General features: G+C 37.8%; 1 protein-coding gene across 2 annotated transcripts in view; it reads left to right on the top strand.

The window, feature by feature from the left end:
- The window catches only part of LPIN1 (lipin 1), a 52,348-nt gene that overhangs the window by 6,666 nt on the left and 20,809 nt on the right, over positions 1–24,873 (top strand). Inside the window, exons 2-12 of one of the 2 annotated variants that reach the window (XM_085299980.1) lie at positions 2,508–2,708; positions 4,039–4,134; positions 5,357–5,691; positions 6,066–6,185; positions 7,551–7,658; positions 12,406–12,535; positions 15,298–15,607; positions 17,152–17,245; positions 18,609–18,796; positions 19,973–20,066; positions 21,374–21,443. In XM_085299980.1, coding sequence (XP_085156106.1) covers positions 2,517–2,708; positions 4,039–4,134; positions 5,357–5,691; positions 6,066–6,185; positions 7,551–7,658; positions 12,406–12,535; positions 15,298–15,607; positions 17,152–17,245; positions 18,609–18,796; positions 19,973–20,066; positions 21,374–21,443 — 1,737 coding nt within the window. In that variant the 5' untranslated portion in view covers positions 2,508–2,516. The remainder of the gene's footprint in view (positions 1–2,507; positions 2,709–4,038; positions 4,135–5,356; positions 5,692–6,065; positions 6,186–7,550; positions 7,659–12,405; positions 12,536–15,297; positions 15,608–17,151; positions 17,246–18,608; positions 18,797–19,972; positions 20,067–21,373; positions 21,444–24,873) is intronic. The other variant, XM_085299979.1, reaches the window with a different exon arrangement.

Here is a 24,873-nt window from a genome sequence, read left to right as displayed (position 1 = left end):
AACACTTGTGAACAAGAACAGTTGTAAAATTCTGTGTTCAGGGATTTAAGAGCTCTCCTGGTATGTTGAGAGGATACATGAATCTTCATATCTGTGATCATTTTTCATCGCCATCACAAACTATGGGGCGAGTGTACTGTCTTGGCAAGTCTTTCCCCTCCAAGGAAAAGAAAGTTGTTGCACCTACCAAGCATTAACTGGCGTGAACTACAATATGAAATTTTGAGACTAATTATAGCCTTTTTAAAATTTAATCTTAGCTCAATAAGAAATATGTTTTTTATTATACTTTAGGTTAGAAAAATCACAAGTAGAACTATTTTTCAAAACCAAAAAGATAATTTTAAAACTTTACTTGTATCTGTCACCTTTGAGGCTCATTTCTGAACTTAGTTCCATACATGTATGCTGTCTGCTTTTTAAGGAGCTCAGATAAGGACCACCAAGATAATTAGGGGCTTATAACTTAGGACTTACAAGTTATAAGGAGAGGCTGGGAGGAGAACTAGCTCTTCAATCTTAAGGGTCTTCAGCTACTGAATTGAGGGAGTGTAGCAGAAATGGAGCCAAACTCTTTCTTCCATAGAGGTGTGGTGACAGGGCAAAAGGTAATAGGCACAAGTTGCAAGAAGGGAAATTCTAGTTAGATATTAGGAAGAAAATTTTCGCTGTGAGGATGGTCAAACATTAGAACAAATTCTCAGGAAATCTGAGATCTCTATCCTTGAAGATACTCAGAACTCAGCTAGACAAGGTCCTGGGCAACCTGGTCTAAGTTGGCYCTGCTTTGAGCAGACTTTTGGCCAGATGGTTTATTCCAATCTAAGTTATTTTTAGGGTGATTAGGGTGTGTAATAGGTTTGAAGTGCAGTTTTCTATGAAACTATGGGGAGAGCATCATCACTTTTCAGATGCATTGTATCATAAAGTCCCCCAAAATTTAAATCATTCTTCCTTTAGAACATGAATTGTGTCTTGATGGTAGTGTACCCCAACAGAAGCAGAGAAGAAAACAATGCACTAGTCCATCCCAGAAGGTGATCATTAATTGATTAGAAAAATTGTGCACGAAGAAGCAAGCCTTAATTATGACATTTTCTAACTTTTCAGTGTTTGGCTGCAATGCTTTTACTGTATTCCTTTAATAGTTTTGTGTTTCTAATTATAAATCCCTGTTAAAAATTAGAGCTGTTTTTATAGTGCCTCATGGTTGCATGGTTTTGTTGTTTATGGAAGAACACAGCTGAAAAAGAGTCTGTAGTGTAGCGGATGATACTGGTTAATACATGCCGTGCAGCTTAGTGCGGTGACTGTCTCTCAGAATCTAATCTCAGTTCTGTTATCATCATCATCAAGTTTTATTATTGACTGCCCTGGGAGTATCCCTTTTACTGCTGCTGGTATCCCATTGTCCAGGTGGTGCAGTACAGCTCAGCAGAGAGCTTTGTTTATGTAAGGGATATGCTTTACACTGAGTGAACACAAAGAAATTCTCTGAAATGAGTGTATTAATATCTGCAAGAGGTGTGGAACAGTAATGAAAACAATAGGTATTGAAAGTCCTTAAAATCTAGTGTTCAGTAAAGCACCCTATTAAATACGTTCATACTTTGAGAGCACTTCAGGATTTTTTTGAATTTTAAAATGTGTCTAAGTATGCATGCTGTCCTGTGTAGGGGACTAAGTGTATTAACAGAGCCTAAACAGGAAGTGCATTAACAGAAACTAAGTATTAGAATGCTAAGTAAATCCAGGAGCAGGGGAAATAGAGCTAATCAACCAATCACTTCAACCATCAATCTCTGCCTAATTTTAAATAAACCTTCTGACACTGAAAATCTATTTTAAAAGAATAGTAGAGTTGCGTTAGGAAGCACTTCAAAGCTAGGAATTTTTGGAGTGAAGGTTGCTTGTCAAACCTTAATGCATATCTATCATACAAATGCGTTATGACAATCTTTTACCAAGAGAACTTCCTGTAAAGTAGGAGAATAGTCTTTGACTTTAATATAGTGGAAATTTAGATCTACCATTCATTTGCTTGGCCCTTAAAAGCCCTTAGAATACTATAAGAGAAGTGTTTTCAGTGTTGAGAGCACAATACTTGATAGAAGGAAAGACGTTATTTTGGAAGTAATGCTTTTCTATTCAAAGATAATTGGAAACACATTTATGAGCTGCAGAGTCTGAAAGTCTGACAATGGTTTTGAATGCAGCTAATTTTATGACCTTTTGAAACTTGTCATAATTCTCCGAGTAACAAAGTCTCTTTTGTTATTGCCTTCTAGTAGCTCTGTTCAAACATGTCAGCTGTAAATAAATTAGATGAGATATCTCAATTCTAAGTTATGTTATTAATTTGTGAAATAAGAGGATAAATGACTCCTGGAATCTAAAATGTCTTGGTCACCAGACCAAGTTTCTGGTCGAGTCTCTACAATGAGTCTCTGTGTCTGTACAATATAAAGTAGTGATCAAAAACTTGTTTGTTTTCTCTTTYTTTTCAGGTCCAAACCATGAATTACGTTGGACAGTTAGCAGGGCAAGTGTTTGTAACTGTGAAGGAGCTCTATAAGGGACTAAACCCTGCCACATTATCAGGTTGTATAGATATAATTGTTGTACGTCAGCCAGATGGAAATCTTCAGTGTTCTCCTTTCCATGTACGTTTTGGGAAAATGGGAGTTCTGCGTTCTAGGGAGAAAGTGGTAAGAAAATCAAAACTTTTGTTTTGTTTTCTCTGTGGGTCAACTCTAACAGCATGAAAATTACTGAATATTTTGCAGTATGTTAGGGTTTTCTTTAGACACTCTTTACAAAAAGCTCAGATAGAAGCAAGGTTCAGTTAAATTGGTTACTGCTGATAATTGCATTTCAAAGCATAAATTTGTAAAACATTGACTTTATTAGCAACAAAACAARCCATTAATTTTATAACATTTATTTTTAAGAAGAAAATTTTGAATGAGCTAATTTGCGATTATCCTAGATTTTGTTAGTGGCTAGGTACTAAGACCCCTTTGTTTAACATGTTTATTAATGGTTACAAAAAGGGAGTTAATAATGAAATAATATTTTCAGATAACAAATGTTTAGGTTAACTAAAGCTAGAAAAGGCAGTGAGGAACTTTAGGGAAACGTAACCAAGTTTAATGGCTTAGCAATATGTTATGAGAAGTTACCAGTGACTAATACAGGACAGATTATTTTAGGATATAATATGTAACTACACATAGTCTAGATTCTAGTGTAGCTGTAATTGTTCAGCAGAAGCACATGGGTATTATTATGGACCTTGTTCAATTCTTATCTGAATTGGAAAGGAATACCAATGTTTARGAGGAGTTAAAGTTGAAAATATTACCATGCCTGTAGTACATCCTATAGATATGTATATCCTATAATATGCATGCAGAAATACCAGAAATATGTAGAGTTGTCTTAGTCTCAAAAAAATACAGTGAAAATGGAACTGATGACAAAAATGATTAGTAGCAAAGACAGAACTCTTTATGAGAAGAAATGGAAATGGCTGAAGCTGTGTAGAGTTGAGGTAAATATGCAAAGAAATAGACATCAATTATATAAAGACTGTAAATTAAGTTTTCTTATTTATGCTTCTCAGAGTAAYAAGAGAGGTCTGTTTAATGAATTTGAAAGTCAACGTACTAAGAATTTGCATGAAGGGGTACTTTTCACACAATGCACAATTAGGTTATGAATTAAAAGAAACCAAAGATTTATGAGGTTAATGAAGCATCTAGAATTACATTTTGAAAGATAGAGGTGTGGCTGTACCTTGCTAACTGAAGGAGCACCCAGGAATGAGCTGAACCAGTTAGGAAAACATTCTGAGAATGTATAGGCTTGCGAGGAAGTGGGTAAACGAAAAAAAGAAAGGAGTTTGATACTTAGTGTTTGTTGTAAGRTATCTTCCTGTTTCCTGAGAAGTGTTTGGCTAGTGACAGGATAGCTGAACTGGAACTGTGTACCTAAAATAACTTTGTTTTCATTTAAGAATATATTTATTTTTTCAAGGTTGACATAGAAATTAATGGAGAAGCTGTAGATCTGCACATGAAACTAGGAGACAATGGAGAAGCCTTTTTTGTGCAGGAGATGGATAATGATCAGGTAAGAACCAAAAATAATTTTAGTTTGTTAAAAATATGGTGCCTACTCTTCCAATTTAGTTTTCAATTTAGGAATTTTGTTGAAAAGTATAACTTTATCAGGTTTATAATTGCAAAAGTTTCTGGACATTTTTCTTCTATGGAAATTTGATAATTAGCAATTATTATATTTTGAGTCACTGAGATTGGAAAAAAGTCATCATAAACTCTGGTTTATTTTTTAGTTAATGTGCATGCCTGTATGTGAGCAGAGATAATATGTGCATAGTTTGCATGCTCCAGAGATGTGTACAACAGTGGCTGATATGTCCACGGACCTGTTTTTTCCAGAAATTCTTAGTCAGACATACGYACTAAGCAGATTGTGAGTATAGAACTGCACATGTCCTCTAAGCATCTGTGCATACAATAATGATGGTACTCATTAAAGACATGATTTTGCAGCTATTGTTCACGTRGAATTGTAATGAAATGAGAATGCCCTTGCTGTTGAGCTGTGTGATTAAATATTGGTCAGTGTAAGTTGAGGCCACACTAATTTTGAATAGTCCACCTATAACATATCATACCAACATAAAAAACTTTTTACAGGCATTCCTTTTCAGATACCCTAATAATTTTTGTTACTGTCTAAGATGGATTGGATTTTCAAGTTCTTCTACGGAGTACCATACTATTAATTTCGGGTGAGAATTGTGCTTTTGTGCAGTTTTCATCTCTGCATTTTTGTATTTAAAAWTTTTATATGGTAGCAGTTATTTGATGACTGAAAAATGCTAGAAATACTTCTGTGTGTGTCTAGAGATGTGTATATATTATTGTCTAAGAGGATGTGCGCATGACCTAGTTATAACCAGCTAACGTACCAGAGTAGTATCTGCCATTTGACTTGCAAAGACAAATTGGATTTTACACAATTTTCAGATTATGAACTAGGATTTTGTTTCTGCTTTGTATCTAGCATCATGTGGATAGACTCAAGCCATAACCTTGCCACTACTAAAAGCTCTGAGAATCCTTTTTGGAGGGTATTTTTCYTGGCTTGTGTGAGGAGATACTGCTGTGAAAGAATTCCCATGTGCTGTGGGATCATACTGAGCCACCAGTTCTCTAGACTATATTACTTTTCTGAGGAGCAATTGACTTGCTTGTGAGCAGCTTTAGAAACACATTTATGACTTCTGAGRAGCTAATAATGTAATGTGGTTGGATTTCTTTCTCAGGAGGTAATTCCTTATCATCTCTCTACATCCCCCATTCTGTCTGAGGGAACTTCTTTAATGGAAACTCAACTGAAAAAGAACTCGATAGACAGGATAAGAAATCTGGACTCCAGTGTATGCTCAAAAGTGTCAGCCCAAGCCCATGGATCCCAGCCTGCTGTGGAGACCTCTCTGGCCTGTAGCTCTCTGAAAAAAAGGAGGAAAAAGAGGAGGAAGTCTGCCCATAAAATGGAGAGCTTAAAACGAGAAGACAATGGAGACACATCAGAAGATGAAGATATGTTTCCTATAGAGATTAGTTCAGAAGAAGAAAAAGAGCCATTGGACAGTTCAAGGTATCRCAGTGGCATAGAGATGTATTATGGAGGCCCACTGCTGGGTTAGTGTTCCATTCCACATCTTCTGACAGTAAATTCTATCAAATCAGTACATGTGTTTAGGGAACATGTTTCTCTAAGTAAAAGCTAGAAAAGGCTAGAAAGCTGTCAAGAATGTTACTAACAAAAATAAGGAAAATGACACTGAAAACAAAGCAACAATCTTTGATCACTGCTGTGATCTAGAAGGTGGGAATCAAATGACACATCTGTCTTTGTTTAGTTCAGCTTAGACTAATTCTTATCTACATTAGTTTTTTCACTAACTGGAATATATGACAACTGGGTAATGAAATACAGTTTTTAACTTTCATATTTTTCCCTATACCTAGGATTCCTGTTCCAGAAGTGTGTATTGATGAAGTATCTGAGATAAAGACTCCTACCGTTGCTACATTTTCCCAGTCTGCATCTTACCCTCATTCAGATGGAGAATGGTCACCTCTTCAAAGGTACTTCTTGTGATAGTAAATTTCTAAATAATCTTTCTCTTTGTGTTAATTTTTTATATACAAGTGCAATATGAAGTCTTCCTGAAAGTTTTGGTATCAAGCATAGTGACTGTTAGCTACTAGGTGAATGCTTTCTATATTTGAAATCAGATAATGCACAACAATTTCAGGTTAGCTTTGCCTGTAATTCAAAGAAAGCAAGCGTACAAATACAAAATTCAAACCATACAAATACAAATATCCAAATCMTGAAGAATATTTAGATCTATTAATGTTCGTGCATATTAATAAATACCGTAGAGAGGATGAACATTTCATTGGGGGCAGGTTTAGCTCAGCTGGTTAGAGCACGATGCTGCTAATGCCAAACTTGTGGGKTCAGTCCCYGTATGGGCTACGCTGAGGGTTGGACTAGATGATCTCCAGAGGTCCCTTCCAACCTTACCATTCTATGATTCTATGTAAGCTGAATCTTTGCCTTAATACATACATTGTGTAAGGACTTAAATTAATTTAGACATATAAATCTTTACTATTTTGGGTATAAACTGTTTAGRAACTTGCAAGTTTGTATTTTTGTGTAAAAATAAGATTTTATTTTTTAACGACTCAAGAATATGAGCTGCTTGTGTCCATTTCCAAAGTTCATGTACTGAATTGCAAAGACTGATATACATGAAATATTAAGTACAGGAAGAGAACACCTACGCTCACAATAATTTACCTGCTTTTTTTTTTTCTATTTGTACATTTATATGCATCTATATACCTTGATGTCAAAGCAGATAAATTTGGACCTCCTTTCTTGCTCCTGTGGAACATTAGCAAAAGGGACAATTGTTCACCTGATTGTATCGCTTTATAATTCCAATGAAGTGTGTGTGTGTGTGTGTGCGCGTGCGCGCATGTGTGTGTGACTGCCCATGAGTGCCCCTCATCTTCTGTCTATACTTTTGTGATGGGGCAGTATTTACAATACCTTATCCTAAGAATTCTAATCTCACAAGGCTGCCTCTGTATTTGGGGGAGGGAGGAAGGGACAGCAAAATGATTTCAGAGTAGGAGCTTGATTTAAATATTCAGAATTGCGTTCTGGAAGAAACTTTCTTTGCTGACTGTAGAGTCTAATGAGATTAGCTTCAGAAGTCTGGTGATAGTATGTGTGAATACCCCTTTGGTAGCTTTTTGAACTCTATATTCCATTTGTTTTTTGCAGTTATGTTTTTTTGGCAATATTTCGGATTTTGAAAATTCTAGATGGAAATTCAGAATTCATGTAGGAAATGCACAAAGAGTTTGTGTTAATAAACACTTGCAAATAATGACATCTTCTTTCTCTTTCTCCTAATGTGCTGTGCTGTCCAGTAAGCCTATAGTTTGCACAGGGCAGTCGTCTCTTCTCACTGTTCCAGCAAATGGAGGCCTATCTAACTCTTGCCCTCATCAATCTTCTCACTTTTCTCCTCCAGACAGGTAGAACAGTTGTTCTCCCTCTTTTCTGGGCTACTTGTTAATCCTTTAACACATTAACAGTATGTGAACTTTGTTGAACTTACAGCTGTGCTTATTGCTAACCCAGACACATAAGAAGAATGTGATATTCAAAACCACTTTCTCTGCTTGTTTATTTTGTGGGCACTGCCTGCAGGTAAGTTGCCCCAAGGAACCATGCATTGAATGACCACGTCTAAAATAAAATTGGGGCAATGAAAACCTCAATTAAAACTAAAGTTGATTAAGATGATTTTTTTTWAAAAAAAMTAGTGAAAACATATTCCTCTGCAGATTGAAATTTCCATACATCTTTTCAGATTTAATACATATTTCAATGGCATATGTGTCCCATGGTTTTCCTGAGGAGCATACTTTTGTATAGAGTGCAAAAGTGAAAACAAAGACCTCAGAGTCTTTGGAGACTGTGGAATTTATAGGAGAGTAAAATTTATAATGGGAGGAGTCCAGTGCCAAAAGTGAGCCTCTCTTTTCTTCTTCCCTGGGTAGGGGGAATGGAAGATTTAAGTTTTTACTGTAGTATAGGCTTCCTGTGACTGTGGATTCTCTTATACAGAGCTGAAAGTGAGTACAGACATTCTTTATGATAGCCTGAATTCAAGATGTCTCAATACTCTCTTGACAGGCAGATCTCCTGCAGCCAGACCCTTTCTCTCCAGTTAGTKGAGAGGAGTTGTAGCAGCTAAGTTAAATCATCTAGTGTAGATGTCTGAATATGACCTCTGTAGTTCTCCATTAATGCTTCAACAGTAGTCTAAATTGCTTGTTGCTTTTATCAGTGCAGAGGCCATACTAGATACCTAAGGCTGTATCTAAACTGAGAATCATAGGGGCTTCCCGGCTTTTAGGTCTGCTTCTGAAACCTAGCCATGTTACARCAGCAAGTCAGGATGAGGTCCTGGAGCGGTCAAGGTTGTTCCCCTCAGTGTTTTCTATGAGAMGGAAAGGCAGGCACACAGTTTGGCATGAAGCTGTGATGTGATCTGGATGGCTCTAGATATTTGCTTGGGAGTACACCTGTCCTGTAATCTAGATGTCCAGCTAAAGCACGGTAATAACTTGTCTGAATATAGTCCTCTGTGTCTCTGCAGTTGTTTTTCTATGTGTTAAATAAGAAACCTTATTATGGTCACTCAGAGATGGCTCAAGGCTCTCAGCTATTGCTGTGGCATGTACACGAGATAGCTGTCTTACTTTCTGACTACGGTTCCCCCATTTATTTGGCCTCAAGGCACTCAGATGGGACTTCTGAGGTCACACTGCTGCTTGCTCGAAGCTTAGCAGGAAGCGCTGCCAAGATCAGTAGGGTTTGCTGTTGCAGCGCTGCCAACCACAGGCTGAGTTCCTTACTCTGTAACCTCAGATTACATTCAGAGCAGTTATAGCTGCTGAAGTTAAGGAATACATAGGACCTGGACACAAATATTCAGCATTTGTGGGATGTGAATCAGATACATTAATCTGAGTGGCTGAACTGAACTTTCCCTTCATTCTTGTACAGTGCTTGTCTTGTGTAGTCTTGTGCAGTGCAGCTCTAGTTTGATCAGCAGTATATGCAGTAATCTGTGGAAGCTGGGACAATACCAGCTGGGCTTGTTCAGTGCCAACTTCACAGAGGAATTGTGCAAAAGTGAAACATAGTTCAGCCTAGGGCACAGAGATACTGGTTGTGCAAGAAGTAAAGAACCCAGTCTGAATCTCTGATCCAAAGCTATGTTTGCAGKATACTATTGTTGAATTACAAATCCAGTACAGTCTTGGTATTAAACTCTGACCTGTGCAAGCATAAAATTAATCTAGGATTTAATTTGGCTTTATGGAGCTAAAAAAATTTTTAGAGGCAATGTGATTGTGAGCTTTATTAGTCTCCAGTCTCATTTTATTTTYGTGGCAATAGTGTGAAGCAGATAGCAGTTAAAATAGTCTCAGTGCAGAAAAAGGAGAGACTGTATCTGGCATTACATAAAGAAGCAGAATTATCCAAACAGGAAGTATACAAACAGGACTGTAGTAGACATTTGCATCCATAAAGTAGAGAKGTTATTTTTGCTGCTGCAGAATAATTTTATTTGGAGAGAGTAGCTACTGAGTGTTCAACAACAACATATAAAGAAAAAGGAGAGGTATTTTTATGTAATGGAAGGACAAGGTGCTGCCAATCCAGTATTGATATTTGTGGCTGGCATAGAAAATTCCAACTTATGTTACACTTGTTATAAAGAATGAGAATGCTTTAGTCTCCTTTTATACAAACAAGAAAATGATTTACCTTGTTTGCACTGGTGAGTGTTTTGACCTTTAAATTAAGATGAGATAACAGTGATAATTGTGGTCTAGCTTGAGGTTGCATTAACATTTGTATGCTAAACTATAAGGAAAAATCAACAGGAAAGAACTTTGAAGATATAATATATTTTTATTTCTAAAACCTTACATTTTATTGTATATAAAATTGTCATTTAAAGAAACTGAGATTACAGACCTCTCCATGGTGTTTGTGTCAAGTTTAGTAGATAGTGTGTACTCTTAGTTGTACACTATCAAGTTGTACACTAGTGGATATTTCTGGGGTTAGATCCTCACCTTGTTCCTAACTTGGCATCCTTATACTTGAGCTGTATCACTCTGAACAACTCATCTAGACTGATGTGTGAATTGTGGAGGAGCCTTTTTCAGTGAGAGCATATGCAGAGCAGAACTCTGCCTGCATTGACATGCTCTCTATTTCCAGCACTTACATGAGTGTGTCTGAGAATGTACCTCATGGTTCTTTGTGCTAGGCAATCTGGGCTTATTCTCCATACTCTTGTGTGTAAAAGAAAGCAGTACTTTCAGGAAAAATTATGGGAAAGGCAAGGGTTTCTTTTTTATTTTATTTTTTCTTTGTCTGTGTTCTCACTGCAAAATGAATGAGCTTTAGCCCAAATTTAAGTTAATGCCTGCAATCTTTCATATCCTCTGCTTGCGTAAGTGAACATGGATTGAACATACCTCAAAACCTGGATTGGAGATTTTTCTAAATAAAAAGGAGATATTTAGAAAGTTAAGATTRTGCCTAGGTTAACTGGTACAGTGATAACATTTCTTTACAGTTAGGTTTTTTGGGGGCTTAAAGTTGCATCAGAATTATTATTGCCTGCTGAGGTTTCCTCATTGCCCAAGCTCCTAATTCCCACGGTTTCAGTGGGTTCTGGATGTATAGAAAATATTGCAAATCCTACAAACTTATCAATAAGAGATACAGAAAATGTTGAAAATCCCACTAGACATTTCTTGAATCTTTAAGCTTGAAAATGCCTTTTATTTCTTGATCCTTTCATCTGTCAAATGGTAGGTTATGTTCTAAAGACTCAAAAATATTTGAAATCCTTGGGATAAAAGTAGGATTCCACAGTGATGTCCCTTACAAGCTTACTAGTTTAATTAGATAGCTTAATTATCTTTAACTAAAAATTCTTAATATTTGTCCATATTCAAGGTATATCTAATTGCAACACAAGATAAAACAAGCAATAATGTAGATAATTTAGCAGCTAGTTTTCAGATTCCACAGATCCACAGATTTTTAAAAGTTCCATGTACTGATGTAATTATTTGCCTATGCACAGTGAATTCCTTACTAGTGAGGTCTGCAGTACTACCTTACACTGAAAGAGTGAAGTAGGTCTGGGTATTCAGTTTATCCAGAAGAAGGTAAAGAGTAAGTACAATATGAAGAATTCAGACTAAACGTTTTCAGATTAGAAGCCTTTTTCTTTTTTGCGTCAGTAAAGGTGAATCAGCCCTRAACCTTTGATCTAGAAATACCGTGGATTCTTTTCTTGCTTGTGGTTTTAAATCGTAATTTAATGAGCTTGTCAAATACATGGTATGGCTCAAACAAAAATAATGGGTTTTGTTCAKTGATTTCTGGGTGAACTCATGCGACTTGCTTTATGCAGAAAGGCAGAATGAATTTTGACCTGAAATCAATGAGACATTTATTAATAACTGACTGTTAATAAAAACTTTTTTATTAATKTAGTTATTAAGTATGTTTATATTTCTGTAGTCAATGAGACAAGCCATTAACTCGTTTTCTACTAGGAAGGGTCAAATTCTGTGTACAGCACTCCTGCTGGTTTCCATATAAACTKCTATCCAAGGGTAGAGCTGAACAAGTCAGTAGAAGGGAGCAATCAGCTGGATTCCTTAGGTTAACTTACTACCTAATYGGGACAAAATGGCTTGTTGATGCCAGTGAATCATTACTATACTTTGCATCCATTATGACAATACTGACATCTGTTCATCTACTGCTGCTGGTGCCATCTCCATTCCCCTTTTTTTATATATATATAGAAAAATAAAAATGTTCCTGAAATATTCAGTTTTACAATTTTTTTGTCACATCTCTTTCAGCTTCTCAAATCCTGCCTATGTTGTAGCAATGATCACAAAACTGTGGATGGTGTGACCTCTGAGTGCCAATTTAAGAGGATCCTAAACTGTTTAAACTGGTTTATCATGCTTTCATACTCTCAATTGGCTGATTATTATGTAGACATTCAGTTCTTTGGATTGGTGAATATCAGTTTGGAAAGTGCTTAGTGCATTATAGTTACTTCTAAAATACAGATAAGAATGCTGTATGTCATATTCTGGGCTTCTGTTTTTGTAATATTTTTGTAATAAAAATATTTCCTTTTGTTTGTTTATTTTTCTCCAGCCCAGCAGGTTCACGCCCTCCTACTCCTAAAAGTGATTCAGAATTAGTTAGTAAACCTATGGATAGGGGAGGACTGAAGAATAATCCACAGATGCACTGGGCTTGGGGAGAGCTACCCCAGGCAACAAAGGTATCCGATGTAATTTGTTTAATTACTACCAACATCAGTTGTTCTTTACTGCAGCAAATGTGCTTACTGTATTGCAGACTGCTGAAAAGGGAATCAGTCTCATTTTTACATTAAAGTGTAGTATTTTATATAAGAAAATTACATCAAGGTTAGGATCTGAGCGCTGGGGAAACTTGAAAAGACAGGAGAAACTAATATATATTGCAATGAAGAACTAAGACGAATGAAGCATTTGTGAGGGGAAGCTGATGCCAGGATGACTTAGTTCTGAAGTAGATTKCTTGAGATGACTATCAAAGAGGAGAAACTTGTAGGAACAGGAGATGAGAGGACCATGGCCTCAACAGTTAAAAATTTAGGTCTCTAACAAGTCTTGTGTAATTATGGGCATGAMTCTCCAGGACAGAGGAAGAGAGGGAGATACTGAAAATATTATGGAAGTCCTATGAAAATTTAAAGTTTTAGTTTGCTAGGGGAAAAGTTGGCACAAGGAAATATTTTTGATAAATTGAGAGGCATGTTATCAACAACTAGATGTGCTTAGTATTATTCATATTGAATATTGATTGAAATGCTTGWGAAGTTTGTAGCCCACATTCTAAGACACAGTGAGTTATCATGGTTATTTGTCTTTTTGACCATTAAACRAGAAAGCTAAAGTATCTTAATTTTCAAAAAACAGGCAGTGACTTCCTCAAAATCAGATCCTTTCAACTGTGGAGTCAGGCAACCCAGAGTAGTGGGAAATAACTTAATTCAAGTTATTTCATCCTGTATATTTGCTAATTAAATCTGTAAAATCTTTCTGTAAGATTATTTTTGCAAGTCTGCATTGTAGATAGGTTTAGTCACTAACGGTGCTCCTTAAGAGGTGTCGAAAGTCTGGTGTCCTGCAGATTCTCTTAGGACGGATGATATACGGTAGAAAATTCAAAAGTACTTGATACCTAGTCTTGTAAAAGTTACAAACTTAAATAGCCTAAAATAGTCAAAATCAGTGTTCTCTGGTAAGTCATTGAAATTTGTAGAGGGCTTTAGATGGAAATCACATGCTTAGTGTTAGCAGTGTGATTCACAAAAATTAGAATTGGCTGCTTGGGTACGTAAGCATCCAGAAGCTCCTGCAGTTCTGTATCTCTGCACGCCTAGACATGCTGCTCTCTTGGCTGAGCTGACTGGCTCGGTGCCTGTCTCCTGCCTGAAGCCATTTGGCCTTTCTGGGGGCCCAGTTAGATGGCAGGATCCATTGTGTGCCAGCAGCATTGTTGTACATGCAGTGCTGTAGCCCTGTGCAGCTGGATACATTGCAGGTCGTGTGCTGGCCAGCTCCTTTTGAGTCAAGCTTTTGAGTCGAGTGTTCATTCAGGAAAGGGGACTTAAGGCGTCCACCTGCCTCAATGTGAAAGAAATGAAGTTCCAATGACATATTGTAGCTACCGGCGCAGGGATAGTGCTGCTTTTGGCCCCTTCTGTTGAAGCTTGGCTCCTCTGCAGAACTGCAGGAGTGATAGGGACAGGAACAGAATAAAAGAACAGAAGCCTGACTTTGCAGTCCAGGGAAGTGGGCTTGGAAAGAAGACTTCTGTAATCTGTTGCCAGATCTGAGGCTGTTTATATATAAATGCACTATCAGTAGCTAGTGGCTAAAGCAGGGATGGGAATACAGGTTTCTTACCTCCTTCAGGAGAGCTCTGACCACATCTTTAGTATGTACAGGATGAACTGTCCCACATTATCCTCCTCCTCATGTATTTTAACAAGAAAATGGGAAGCCATTTTCTGTACACAGAGAACTGATTTAAGCGCAGAGGACAAGGTAGCAGTTTCAAATTGGCAAACCCAGTCTGAGATTTATGGCCTTGTGTTAGGAGATTTAGGTGTTTCATTTTTATCCCTGTCACACAGCCTGCTGTGTATTGCAAATCTTATTCCTGGATGCTTTCCCTTCTACACTCATTTTCTATATCCCTAGCCAAGCTACTCTGAGTTAATCTGATAATGCCTTAACTTGGAGTTATGCTTTGGATGTTGTTCCTGTTCTTCATAAAAGTTTGTTATGACATAAAGCTTATAGCAGCAGCTCTGAGCACAGATCCCCATGTAAGAGCACCTCATGTTCCACATTCAGAATTGTTGGCTCTAGAATTGTGCCAACAAATTGATTTAAAAGCTTAATTTGGGGTATAGATGAGCCACAGTACACCACAGCCCTACTCTCTGGGAGCATCCTGATTATGTAAGGACTCTGTATTCCACTCCTTTCTCATGTGCGCAGAGGTTACCTTCCAAAGAAGGAACCAAAGTATTGGGGCAGGAAGAGAGGAGGGCAGGGAGGGAGTAGTGATGTGTTCCCGAGAAGGGCAGGGAGAGATCTGTGGTGTGGTGTGTGTGTGTATGTGTGTATAGTGCATTTATATATAAACATGCTGGAACAAATCTTACCTGGACTCACGATGCAAGTGAACTGGGCATCCTGAAATATGTGTGCTGTGTGCAGAGTGGAGAGGTCTTTTATGCACTGTAGAGTCCACTCACCTAGCTATGGCTTTCTGCTGTAGTCAAGTACATTGAGAATCTGATCTCAGTGGATGGGCAAAGGAGTAATTATAAGAGCCTTAGCCAGTGCCTTGGGAAATGCTGAACGCTCTTAACTCAATGGAACTTCAGATGAAACAGGAATAGGTAGAACAGGTTAAACTATTCAGTGCTTTGCATTTTTTAAGAACTTTTCTTTATGCCAGTCTACTTATTTTTCCTCACAGGCCAGTTCCCTGCTCAAAACAAAGGAACCCAGCATGGTAGATGTAAATCCTTCTGAAAACACTCACTTTCGGGTCATCCAGAGTGCTCCTATAGAGGAATTTAGCACTATGTCTCCTTTACCTGCCCTTGGACAAGCAGATGCAGCAACTGCTGGTGAAACTGAGCCCTTGCCAGCTGAGACAAATAAGCCAGAGATAGAGTCTCCAATAGCAGCTGTACCACCATTGCCTGGCAATGAAGAAATAAAACAAGCTGCAGCTTGCTCAGCCCAGCCAGTTGGCAAGACAGATTCCCCTTCCAGAAGGAAAGGTAAAGCTGTTGATTCTGCACTTTATTATACACGTAGTTTTGCCTTTGGATTTCATAGTGATAAATCACCTCACTTTCATATAAATTAATCTGTGCCCTTAGGACATTTTCAGATGTGGAAAAGAATAAGTTTTTTAAAACAACCACCCAAACTTAAGCTGTGCAGCAAGCTCTTCATAAGARCCGTGTAGTAAGATAGAATGTTCTCCTTGGTCTGGGATATTAGGCAGCTCTGTGCTTTTGAACAAGGCTGTATAACTTGTTCCAAATTCATCTGATTTCACAAATTCAAAGTTTTTGTTTTTTGGTACAAGCATACTGTACATCTGCAGGGTTAACTGCTCTGACGGATTTCTGAGTTCCTCTGTCTTGCTATTATTTGTGGAACCTCCATACTCCAAAGTAGAATTGTAATATGCCTTTTGTACAAACAACAGACTTAAACCACCTTGTTTTGTATTTTTTTATATTTTTGTTTCACATGAGCAATTTCAGTTCTGTGTGGTACACGTATTGAATTTATGAGATATAACAAGTATCTCCGAAATATCTGTCTGCTTTTCTACTTGCTGATTTCTGGGATTTGTACCATACTGTTTTATTCTAAGTATTAGAATATTCACATGAAATTTATTCACTCACAGATGTTATATTTTAGAGTCCTAATGATTCTGTAATGACTTAAGCCTTATATGGTTTTGTTTGTGAATTTGTTCTTCATCAGCAAATATGATAATATGAACAAGTTTCTTAGCTATTGCCCATGTGTTCCATGTCTTTGTTATTCTGCTGACTTTATATATCCTTTTTCTTGTTGCTTTTCTGATGTTTCATGTTGGAAATTTAGACAATGATAAGTTGTGTATTTCTGAATGAATTCTAAATGAGGTTTTCACATTAGAGCAGTTACTTCTCAAGATGTACTAGCAGCAACAGGACAGAGATGACTGTGTTGGTAATAACCTAAGACTTAGGAAGGCTGGCTTCAGGTCCCTGCTCTCTTGCTCATCTCTGGTAATGCTGTATGGGCTTATGCAACACATTAGTTGTGCATACTCACCAGTGAGTTGTCTCCATAATAAGGTAGTTGTATTCTATTAATGACTATAGCTTATAGCGTGTTACTGTGCTATTTCCCTTATGGAAGGGGAGACTGAAGATGAATTTTCTGGAGATTAAATGCTCTGATGACTTTAGTGCAATTTACATAGGCATATGTAAATATTCCAGAAAGCTTTCCTTTTACTGTTTTTCTACAGTAAYCACTATTTTCTAATTCCCACCAGTTTTCTCTGGAATTGTGAGGCTTCAGCATTTTCCAAAATTAGACCTCTGCTTTCTCATTTGGTGTATTCAGAATGTTAATACTGAACATCAGTGATGAGTATTGAAACTTCTGGCCTTCATGTTTTACTTAATTGCAGTTTATGCGTTGTTACAGCTTGCCTGCTTTCTTGTTCTTCTAATAAGTAGTTAAATAATAACAGCAATTCTGACTTGTTACTCAGAAAATGTTAATTAATAGGCTTATTTGTCCCTTACAGACAAACGAAGCCGGCATCTTGGTGCTGATGGTGTCTATTTAGATGACCTCACTGACATGGATCCAGAAGTTGCTGCACTTTATTTCCCCAAAAAGTATAATTTTTTTTACTATTCAAATGACTCTCTTCTCCTTTCAGATTTAGAGCAAACTCTTCATATCAACAAGATAAAACGTTTTATTTATTTATTTATTTATTTAGTTTTCAAATTACAAGCTGAGGTGAAGAAGGGAAAAAAATAAAACTGTGAATAGGAGTGTTAGAACTCTTGGAGAGCTCTGCATTTTTGCCTAAGAAATGTGCTTGAAATCAGTTTTCCATTTTGGTTGATTAAATACTATATATTGATTGTGGATTGTTATATAATATACCATGATGTTTGTGAGTGTTATTCACATGACCTGGGAGAGCAGCTGGCCTTGGGAGGTACAGATATATGTATGTGTGTGTGTGTGTGTGTGTATGAACACATACCTATGTCCTTGCTTATTACCTTGAAGAACATAGTTTACTGTTAATAGTATTAGCATGGAATTACTTCTCTGATGCCATTCTACTGTAGGTAGTCACATATAAATATGTATACTGGAAGATCATTTTTGGATGAGATGCAGTAGTTGTTTATGAAAATATTGCACCCCAAACATAAAACTTCCAATTGGTTTTAGTCTTTGTTAGAACCTCTGTTAACACTTACAGTCTTTCCTCATCATACCCTATAGTCATTTGATAAAAGTCACTGAACATTAACTAAAGTAGTTTGTGTAATTTATTTTTCTTTCTTTCTGCTTAAACTCAACTGTTGTAATATTAGCATTTCAATAAAACAGCAAAAGATTAATAGTATGTATAGACAAAGTTTAGATTACAATTCCTTTCTCAAATGCGTTCGTATAAATCTAGAAATGAAGGAAGAACTTGAGTCTGCACATTCTAGTAATGATCTTATCAGTACACAGATTTTAAGCTAGTAAAATTATTTATATAAGCATATATATTTGTAGTATATAAATATAAACACACACACAAGCATACACATCCTTTGTTCTGAGTTTAACTCTCAGTTTATATAATTAATACAAGTCTGAGAATAAACTATTATTTTTTATTCTTTTTCCTGCATGGGAATAATTCTAGTCATATAAACTCTGCTTATAGTAGCATTACTCTATCTACTAAATTTGTACAGTTTATTGTTTTATTTTTTCTATTTCATATGAATAAATGAAGCTACAATCGTATCTGTCTAGTTGAGGCAAAGAATTAGAAGCAATCTAATTTTTGAGTGTACAGTGAGACCTATTCTACTCTTTTTAAATTTTATGGCAAAAAGAAGTTAATTTCTTTTAGGTACTATATTATTTTTCTATGTGTGCCAGATGTAAGCCCTGCTTATTGAAGGGAGAGTATTTGGGAATAAAAACATGAAGTCTGAATGCCTGATTTTTATTTTCCAGTGGGGATAATGTCCAAAGTAAGAATACAAGTGACAACGGGCCACGGTCAGCCAGTCAGTCCCCTCAGTCCTTTGGGAGCTCAGGTGTTGACAGTGGTGTCGAAAGCGTCTCAGATGGAATTAGAGATTTGCCTGCCATTGCCGTTTCCCTCTGTGGAGGTCTTACTGACAACAAAGAAATAACCAAAGGTACAGAATGACCTGAATTACCGAGATGTGCTGTCAGCCAAGTTTTAGCTTCATTGACCAAGGAAACAGTGCCCTCCTGTGGCTGTATCTAGGAATTTGTTGAGAAAATAATACCAGCTCAGAAGTGAGACATTTCCTGGAATTTCTTATACTTAAAATAGTAAACCAATATGAGATTTTGATTTTGACACACTTGAATAGTTGACGACATACTATATTTTGGGAAATTAGCTTGTTGACATTTATATTTCTTGATAGTACTAATTTTATGTTATAATAGTGTAAATGGTACTTTGCCACTTAGTATTATAGCTAGGAAGTTCACAGCTGGCAATGTCAGGGATGAAAAAGGTAGTCTGTAAATGAGAACATTAGGAGTGGGAGTTAAAATATCTAAGCTGAATTCCTTTTCTACCTTTTGTTGTTGTTTTTTTTTTTTGTATGAGTTTTTGACAAATCATTTAGCATACTCTATGCTTAATCTTCCAGCTGTGTATGTGAAGAAGAATGCATTAAGACATGCAAATTCTGTAGTAATATGGAATCATAAAACCCTGCGTGCTTGATGCTATACAGGTTGTGGTTTGGAACATAGTTATTGAAACATTTCAGAAATACTGTGATCTGACTGAGATATTTTATATTGTAGTAATTCAGTCCACTTGTAAATTATGTGTATTTTGTGGAAGGAATCACAGGTAGTGGAAAGGGTGTTTGCTCACAGACTTGTATTTTGCTGTAGTCCTTACAAATGCTCATTAAGTTTTTGGCTATGGGTTTGTGTATATGTTAAGCCCATCAGTTTCTGCTCCTTGTTTGGACAGAGGATCACTGGAAGGCACAACAAGGTACTTCCAGGCCTTACTTAAAACCTTGATTTTTTTTTTTTTTTTAATCCTTCCTCCTCCCCCCCCCCCCAAGTTCCATCCCCAAGCTTTCATTTAACTTCTATTGTAAAGAGGGAAGACACGCAGGAGCTTAAAAAGAAATGCTCAGGATCACCTGAGAGTCTCTGAACATGTTGCTTCCATATTATTGCTAATCTCAGCACATCAGTAATAAAGAACTGACCCTGAATATGAAGCCTAAGTGTCTGAGATGTGCTAAGAGGTTCAGATTGCTTCATCCCAAGCATTTACAGGTGTATGTTTTACAAATGTATTTTTTCCTCAACAGAAGAGTTCTTAGAACATGCAGTAACATATCAGCAGTTCGTGGACAATCCTGCTATCATTGATGACCCTAACCTTGTGGTTAAAATTGGAAATAAGTAAGTACATTTCAAGAGAAACATACCTTACTATTGTAACAAAAACATTTATTTGGCATTTGAGTGCATTAAGCCTATTTCACCATAACTGAGAAGTAAGTTTTGAATGTTCATATGTTCAGTGTTCATCTAGAAGGAGTCAAATCTCCAGTGAAGTCAGCCTCTTCTAATTTGCTTCTCTAAAGTGAAAATGAAGAGCAGTTTCAGATGACTTGTCACAGCTAACCAACACAATTTGAATTTCACAAAGCTAGCATTAAATTCTAGTAATGTTCACACTCAGTTGGAAGAGTAAAAATGAAATGGAATATGAAGTTGCTAAGGTTTGCCTTGAGCCAGTTCTAGTAATTAATATTTGCAGGGACATGACAATCTACTTGCAAACGTGCTGTACCTATCAGAGTGTCTCTATATGCTGAACACCTTGCTTATGTGCCTCTACAGAGACATCGTTTTTCAAGACTTGTCAAGCCTCACTCACTGAGTGTGAGACTTCTGTCCCTGAGAGCTAAGAAAATTTCATATGCTTATGTTTCTGGCAACAGTGCAGCACTATGGTGTATGCCAGATGCAGCTATTTAGAGGGTATTTTAACTCAACATCCCCTACACCTGGCATATTGTGTTACAGGCTACAGGACAGATCACAGCACTGTGCTGCAGTTAGAGGTTATGCTACCCATACTGGTATAGATCACTCATACGAGTTTGATGTGCCACATGTGTCCTTATGTGATAATTTTATCACATATGTGATGGCATGGGATGGCCTTGTCTTGTCTATCAGAGAAGGAGAACTCAAGAGGTGTGTAGCTGACCCTCTCAGTGGTCCTTCCGTGATGGTAGTATTTACTTGCCTAGTGATGTTTTGGGAAGACAAGAATACTTATTGAGGATCTCATTGTCATATTCCCTGGATGTCAAGTGAAATGTTAGGGAGCTTCAGGTTCCCTAGGCAGATGGCTGATACTACTATGTATTTGTTCTGCTGTCCGTACCCACCACAATGAAGCAATGAAAACAGCTTGTAAAAATGATAGCTCATGCTGTGATAGTGAGTTAAAGTAAGGACGGGAAGAATGAATGACAAATAAAATTTTTACTTAAGGTCTTAGCTCTTCTTGCATTTCTTGAAAAGTATTTGCCAAAAATACCTGTAAAGCTACAGTGAAGTTGCTGTTGCTGATCTAGGCTAGAGTTTGGGACTAAAGGGGCTTAGTGGCTTAACCTACCAGATAATAAATACTTGGTTGTGAATTAGGACCTTGGGATTACAGAATACAGTAACTATCTCTCCTGAATGCCTAGATACTACAACTGGGCAACAGCTGGTCCCCTTCTACTGGCGATGCAGGCGTTCCAGAAACCTTTGCCAAAGGTAAGATTGAACATGAAAGTTAGTCAAAGTAGGAGCTGTGACATTCTGCAGTTCATTAAGGCATATAATTCACTAAGGCAGGGAAAAGACTGTTTTACAGAGGAATCTGCACATCAGTAATAGCTATCCATGAGTAATCCGGACTTATAGTAAGGACTAAATAAGCAAGACTAAATTTGTTCTATGAGGAATATTTATTCACTAGGTAAAAATCATTATGAATACTTGAAGACTTGATCCTTTATCTTCTCCTTTTTTCTTTTATTAATATGGATTTTAAGCATAAATTGTGTTTACCCACATTTATGTTTGCTGTAGCTGAATACTTGATGACTGACTTCTATTTTACCTGTATACATCATATGTTATCAAATAAAAATAGAGGCCAGGAATTAACTTTAGTGAATAAACTCTAAGTACTAGATAAGAAAGGAAGCCTTTAACTTACTAGTTTTCTGTTTCTAGGCTGTTCATTTGTAAAAAATCCATATGGGTAGTGGCAGATAATTATCACTATGTGACTGCTGTATGGTGGCTTATATTAAGTGGATTGATGAACTTTGTACAATTCCATATGACCAGATGCCACATAGATGCTCAGGACAGAAATAAACATACCGCTGTATATGTTTATAAAGAAACAGATATCACCATTGGCACTAATCTATATTTCAGTTAGCTGTGGGTTTAATAAGTCTTGGAACCTGAACCTTTCTTTTGCCATTTGCAGCACTCAACTTTTGCTTTCCATACATACAGCATCTTTGGGTTTAAGTGAATTCACATGCCATCACTATTGCCATAAACTAGGATAAAAATTCCTTCAAAACCCGGAATCTCTACCACCATGTTATTTCTGTTTCTATATAGCTATATACTTAAGCATGAATAGCTGCACTTTATCGTCCCAATATAGAGTCAACTGATCACCAGATGTTTGGAAATTTTATGAACCTGGTCTGAATTTCAGGGATGTCACAGAACCTGATATGTTTTGCGTTGTACTGCAAATACTCTACTAATAATCAAAAGTGGGATTCATCCCAAATAACTCAACAGGCTACAGCAGGAGTACGGTTGTCCTACTTCGCATTTGTATTTGCTGGCTGCTTCTACAGTGATCCAGATCTTGGTAGATGTCTGATGTGCCCCCCATGATAATAAAGAGAATGCTAGATAACTGCATTTTTAATTAGACACTGAAAAGCCAAAACATCTTTCTCAGACATCTGTCTTTGGATAAACTGGAAAAGTCAGAATGTAATTTTTATCCCATTGCAGTTAAGGGAAAAGGCAGTGCCGTCAAACTATGGTTTCATCATTTCGTGACCTATTCAAATGGGGGATCAATTAAGAAAAGTCTTTTATGAATGTGAAATCCACTGTGTTCATTTTTTGGCAGCTAAATTGATTGTGTTCTAGATTCCGATAACTTTCTAGACTAAACAGTTTTAATTGAATGGACAAGTATGTATAGTTGGAACAGTATATTTGGTTGGAAAGATTACTTGGCTGAACTATACCTCTGAAACTACAATTACCCATTTCTGTTACCAGTCATCCTACTTGTTTTCTTAATTACTCATTTGTTAATTAGAATTTTAATTTGCTTCAACAATGGAACTAAGGAAATGTTAAGATACTTTATCAAAATAGGTTTTAGGAAGTGATTATAAACTGGAGTTTTTGCGGAAATTCACCAATATTCAGCAAAATACATTTAAACAGTAAGCATGGGAATATACCATTAAAAGTCATTAGGGCATCTGTCCAATGCTTGCCTTTCTGCAGCTTCCTTTTGACAGTTGAAAAACAGAAGTTGTACATCTGTTTGAGAACCTGCTTAAACTGTAGCCGTTCATTCCATTCCATTCTCAATAGCTCCATCTGCTTCTCTGCTTTTTAATATTTCTGTTAAAAAAACTTCTCAAAACTTTTTTTGCTCAGCTTTACTCCTGTATCATTTCTTGTTTTTTCTGACATACTTTAAATAGTATAGCAAAGGGGAATTTTTGAAAAACCTGAGAGAAGGATACCTAATTGGTGGAATCTCATGGGTTAAGGAGGGGTCCAGAAGAGCTGGCTAGTATTCAAACATCACTTCCTCCAAGCTCAAGAGCGATGCATCCCTATGAGTAAGAAGTGCAGCATAAGGGGCAGGCATGGGTGGGCAAGGAGCTCTTGGCCAAATTCAGACAGAAGAAGAAAATAGACAGAATGTGGAAGAGGGGAGAGGCCACCTGGGAGAATTATAGGAATGCAGCCAGAGTATGTAGAGATGCGATGAGGAGGGCTAAGGCTCAGTTGGAATCAAGTCTGGCAAAGGACATTAAGGACAACAGGAAGGGCTTCTTCAAATACATCAGCAGCAAGAGGAGGACTAGGGAAAATGTGGGCCAGCTGCTGAATGGGGCGGGGGCCATGGTGACAAGGGATACAGAGAAGGCAGAATTACTGAATGCCTTCTTTGCTTCAGTCTTCACTGCTAAGGGCAGCCCTCAGGAATCCATAGGTTGGTCAGCCTCACCTTCATCCCTGGAAAGGTGATGGAACAGCTCATTATGGATGTCCTCTCCAGGCATATGGAGGAAAAGAAGGTGATCAGGAGTAGCCAGCATGGATTCACCAAGGGGAAATCCTGCTTAACCAACCTGACAGCCTTCTCTGATGGCATGGCTGGCTGAGTAGATGAGGGGAGAGCAGTGGACGTTGTGCACCTTGACTTCAGCAAGGCTTTTGACACTGTCTCCCATAACAGTGTCCTAGAGAAGCTCAGGAAGTGTGGGTTAGACAAGTGGACAGTGAGGTGGATTGGCTGAAAGGCAGAGCGCAGAGGGTCATGATCAGAGGCGTGGAGTCTAGTTGGAGGCCTGTGGCTAGTGGTGTCCCCCAGGGCTCAGCACTGGGTCCCATCCTGTCCAACTTCTTCATCAGTGACCTGGATGAGGGGATGGAGTGCCTCCTCAGCAAGTTTGCWGATGATACCAAGCTGRGWGGAGTGGCTGACACACCTGAGGGCTGTGCTGMCATTCAGAGAGAGCTGGACAGGCTGGAGAGTTGGGCAGAGAGGAACCTGACGAGTTTCAACAAGGGCAAGTGCAGAGTCCTGCACCTCGGGAAAAATAACCCTAGGCACCAGGACAAGGTGGGGGCTGACCTTGTGGAGAGCAGCTCTGCAGAGAAGGCCCTGCGAGTGCTGGTGGATGACAGGCTGACCATGAGCCAGCAACGTGCCCTTGTGGCCAAGAARGCYAAYGGTMTCCTGGGRTGCRTTRGGAAGAGTGTTGCCAGCAGGTCGAGGGAGGTGATCCTGCCCCTCTGCTCAGCCCTGGGGAGGCCTCATCTCGAGTACTGTGTCCAGTTCTGGGCTCCCCGGGACAAGAGAGACATGGAGCTACTGGAGGCAGTCCAGCGTAGGGCTACGAAGATG

This window comes from Rhea americana, unplaced genomic scaffold (genome assembly GCF_003343005.1).
Source record: "Rhea americana isolate MKP2758 unplaced genomic scaffold, rheAme1 scaffold_159, whole genome shotgun sequence".
Taxonomy (NCBI): Eukaryota; Metazoa; Chordata; class Aves; order Rheiformes; family Rheidae; genus Rhea; species Rhea americana.
Note: the sequence above shows the minus strand (reverse complement) of the source record. Positions and strands in the feature narration are given on the sequence as shown.